This window comes from Lathyrus oleraceus, chromosome 1 (assembly GCF_024323335.1).
Source record: "Lathyrus oleraceus cultivar Zhongwan6 chromosome 1, CAAS_Psat_ZW6_1.0, whole genome shotgun sequence".
Taxonomy (NCBI): Eukaryota; Viridiplantae; Streptophyta; class Magnoliopsida; order Fabales; family Fabaceae; genus Lathyrus; species Lathyrus oleraceus.
In genome coordinates, this window is record NC_066579.1 from 445,563,370 (window position 1) to 445,567,236 (window position 3,867).

At 32.2% G+C, this 3,867-nt stretch overlaps 1 protein-coding gene across 1 annotated transcript; it reads right to left on the reverse strand.

Annotated features, from left to right (window-relative positions):
• Nucleotides 1-1,265: 1,265 nt before the first annotated feature.
• On the reverse strand, nucleotides 1,266-3,197 carry LOC127082146 (3-ketoacyl-CoA synthase 10). Its single transcript, XM_051022372.1, has 3 exons — nucleotides 2,680-3,197; nucleotides 2,028-2,612; nucleotides 1,266-1,922 (listed from the first exon to the last, which is right to left on the reverse strand). The coding sequence occupies exons 1-3, from the start codon at nucleotides 3,070-3,072 to the stop codon at nucleotides 1,371-1,373; spliced, it is 1,530 nt and encodes a 509-aa protein (XP_050878329.1). The 5' UTR covers nucleotides 3,073-3,197; the 3' UTR covers nucleotides 1,266-1,370.
• Nucleotides 3,198-3,867: the final 670 nt, after the last annotated feature.

Here is a 3,867-nt window from a genome sequence, read left to right on the forward strand (position 1 = left end):
CCAATGGTGGAAACTATTGTGGTCATAGGTAATTTGTATTTGCGATTCTTTGAACCTTCTCATTCCTCAAACATCTTTGTGCATTCTAACCTCCATTTCTTGAAGCCCTGGTAAAGTACTAAGGGGAATTGGTGCTCTAACCGAAAAATCAACATTGAATATTACAGTGTTTCAAATATCAGTGGTGATAATAAGATATGATACAACCAAACAAATATATCTAACATTTCGTGTCGTAGCGGCATACAACATAATTTGTGATTGTAACTGCTTCGATCGTCGATAATCTTGCACATAGAGTTCAGTTCATTTTGTCGCGATATGGTAGTTCTAGTGCGATGTGATCTTCGTTCATCATTCAGGGGTTTTTCATCTCCTGGAGAAGGTACATCTGTAATGGATCTATGTCAGGAGTCATTGTGGTAAGGAACATATTGATGATGGATGATTGAGGTCATGCGATACTGGAAGTTCGGTCCGGAATCTTCAATACGATGTTAGAGGTAGTTACTTCCACTCTTGAGTAATTTTGATACAAAATTGTGTTTGGACCTATGATGATCTGTTTGTGGAATTTTTTTGAGAACCAGAAGTCTGGAGATATCAAGTGCTCTCGACTCGATTACCTGAGAAGGTTTTAGACTGGTGAATCGAATAGTGAACATGAGATCGTGAAAAATGTAGGAATCATAAGTCGTTTCTCACAGGCAACGCCACTATTCTACCTTGGAACCATAAATAATTTAAGTAGGTAGCATAAAATTCTGAACTGGTGGTATTGATATTTGCTACAGTGGCGAAGGGATGGATATGCAAGGTTAGCACTCCAATGCCCAAATCAGTTCAAGATTCAAGATGATTCATGTGAAAATGGAGATCAGATGTACCTTATTTTTCATGTGAGATAACTTTTTTACCTTAGATTGTACGGAATAGATTTGAATCGATTTAGGTCTTAATTATTTGGATCTTTGTCCCGTTTAGAACAATTAACATTAACATATATCAACATTAAAATCGAAACAAGCCTTCATATCAATTAAACTCAAATAATATCAAAAAAAATTAAACTAAAAAATACATTTAAAATAAAAAAGCAAAATATATATATATATATATATATATATATATATATATATATATATATATATATAAGAATGTTTTTTTTATAAAACATGCTAGTAAACTAACACATGGATTGTGAATTTTGTTTCAAAATCACTTCAAGTGATATAGGCATTTGACTTAGATTTTTTTATTTTTTATTTAATAATTAACTTGTCTTTACATTTTTTTTCATTGCTCATAACATGAACACATTTGATAGACATATCCCTATAATGTAAGTAAAGCTAGCTACTATTTGATCTTCAATTATCATCCTCAATCCAAGGACTTTGTTTAGGCTTCCCAACATTCCTAAGTGCTTTCCAAACAACACTATTACACATAAATCCAGACCCAAAAGCTATCTGACAAACTCTATCACCTTTTTTAATCCGTTTATTGAACTCAAGATATGCAAGTTCATACCAATTACTACTACTAGAAGTGTTACCAAATCTCTCCAATGTCTTCCTTGATGCTTCCATATACTCTTCTGTCAACTCCAAATTCTTTTGTATCTCATCCAACACATTCTTGCTTGTTGCCAATGCACATACATGCTGAAATGCTAGCTTGTAATCAGGAATATATGGCTTTGTTTTCTTCTTCTTGAAGAGTAGATTGGTGAAGAAGTGAAGTTGTTCTGAAACAGGTAGTACTAGTGGACCAAGTGTTGTAATGTTAGCTTTTAGTGCATTGCCTCCAACTTCAATTATTTCTTTGCTTATTGAAAGTCCTTTCTTTCCCTCATTGTCTTCTCTTTGATGTATGCTTTTGAAGCTTTTGTTGTCCATTCCTTTGTGAGTTCTGACTAGCTGCAACATAAGTTGATAACATCTCAAATCAATAAGAGATAATAACCTTAAAATCAATCATTTACGAAATTAAACAAAATAAATTATGCGATTAGGAGATAATACCTGTTTGAGTTCATACTTCGCGCGCCATCTATCGAGGCGATAATTCGAGAGCAAGACGGCCGAAGCTCCCATTCTAAAGAAGCAATTAGGAAGAAGCATGTCATAGTCATTACCACTATACCATGAATAGCTAACAGCTTCTGTGCTAACTACTAATGCATATGATCTCGGATAAGCATCAAGAAGGTCTTTCGCTAAATCAACTGCTGTGATTCCAGCAGCACAACCCATACCACCAAGGTTAAAGCTGCGAATATCAGGCCTAAGCTTGAAATGGTTTATCACCATGGATGAGATTGATGGAGTTGTGTTCAATATTCCACAGTTTACTATAAGGATTTTGATGTCTTTTGGTTTCACTTTTGTGGCTGCAAGAAGGTTCTTAATTGCACCAAACATCACCATTGATAATTCTTCTCTGCCTTCTTTTAGTGTTGATGTGTAACCGGGACGAAAAACTGCTTTTGGCAAGTAGGTTTCATCTCCTATACCAGATTTCTTGAGAACTTGTTCTTGAAATTTAATGGCGGATTCATTGAAATTTCCCGATCTTTTGGATAACTCAATGAACTCTGCCTTAGAGATCTGCACAAATAGTACAATCAAATAAACACCAAGTACTTACTAAATTAAATTATAAATATAACATTACCTTGTAATCATTTGAAGGTCGAAAACACGAGAAATCAATCAAATAAGTAGAAGTTGGTGTAGAATCAATATAAATATAGAGCATGAGTAACAAAACTCCTGAAATAAACAAACCCTCAGTGATGTTATATTTAAAAAAGAGATCTTCCATAGTGAATTTTCCAATATGATGAATCAAGATTGCAAGCAAAGGGGGTGCCAATAGTAAATACAAGCGTTTCTTAATGAGATAACCATAGCCCAATTTCACATATTTTAGATTAACAGAACTAAGAAAATCTGGTATTCTGGGCCGGACTTTAACAGAGGATGAAACTGGGCCATCATTTGGGCCATTGTTTTCTACACCCCTTTGCACAATTTCTGTGGAAAATTCTTCACTTTCATTTGACATGAGGGAAAAAAATATTTTGATTGAAGAAAAAAGTTGAAAATATATAGGTGGATTTAATGAGCTAATGAAAATTGATTGGCATGATTGAATTTAATTGAGTTGAGAAATGGGAAAGTGAAATAGAAAGGTTTGGAAAGTATAGGAAGGGTAAGAAGCATGATGGGGGTGTATATATAGGAATGTTGGAGAAAAAGAGTGGTTGGTATGGGAAATGGTGTAAAATAGAATAGGTATGTTGTGCATGAATGCGTATGAGAAGCATATTTGTAGCACCATTGAAATTGTATGCAAGAAGAAGTGAGTAATAAGTTTTAGTAACATATCAATTTAATATATGGTTAGTTGATAATATAATAATAATCCTCTTCTTTAATAATTTAGTATTTAGTTTGTCAATTTGAGAGCATCAAAACGTAATCAACAAAATACGAGCAGTTTGTTTAGAATTAAAAACAAACAAAAAATTTTATATATAATTATTTAAGAGTGGTTTTTATTATTTTTTTAATAAAAATATGACAACATTTTTTTCTCCACATATGCAACTTTTTTCTATTTTCACTTGCTAAATGACATTTAAGTACCCTTTGTCATATTTTCATCGAAAAATAATAAAAATTCATATCTAATGAATTGTATCTAAGTTTTTTCCATAATTTTATTGATATAATATCTATCATTAATTAATTTAAAATTAAAATTTATTTTGAAATTATTAAATACAAAAAAAATAAAATAGGTATGAGTTCTTGATCTAGAGATTAATATCTAATAATATTACTTATTTGTCTCGAT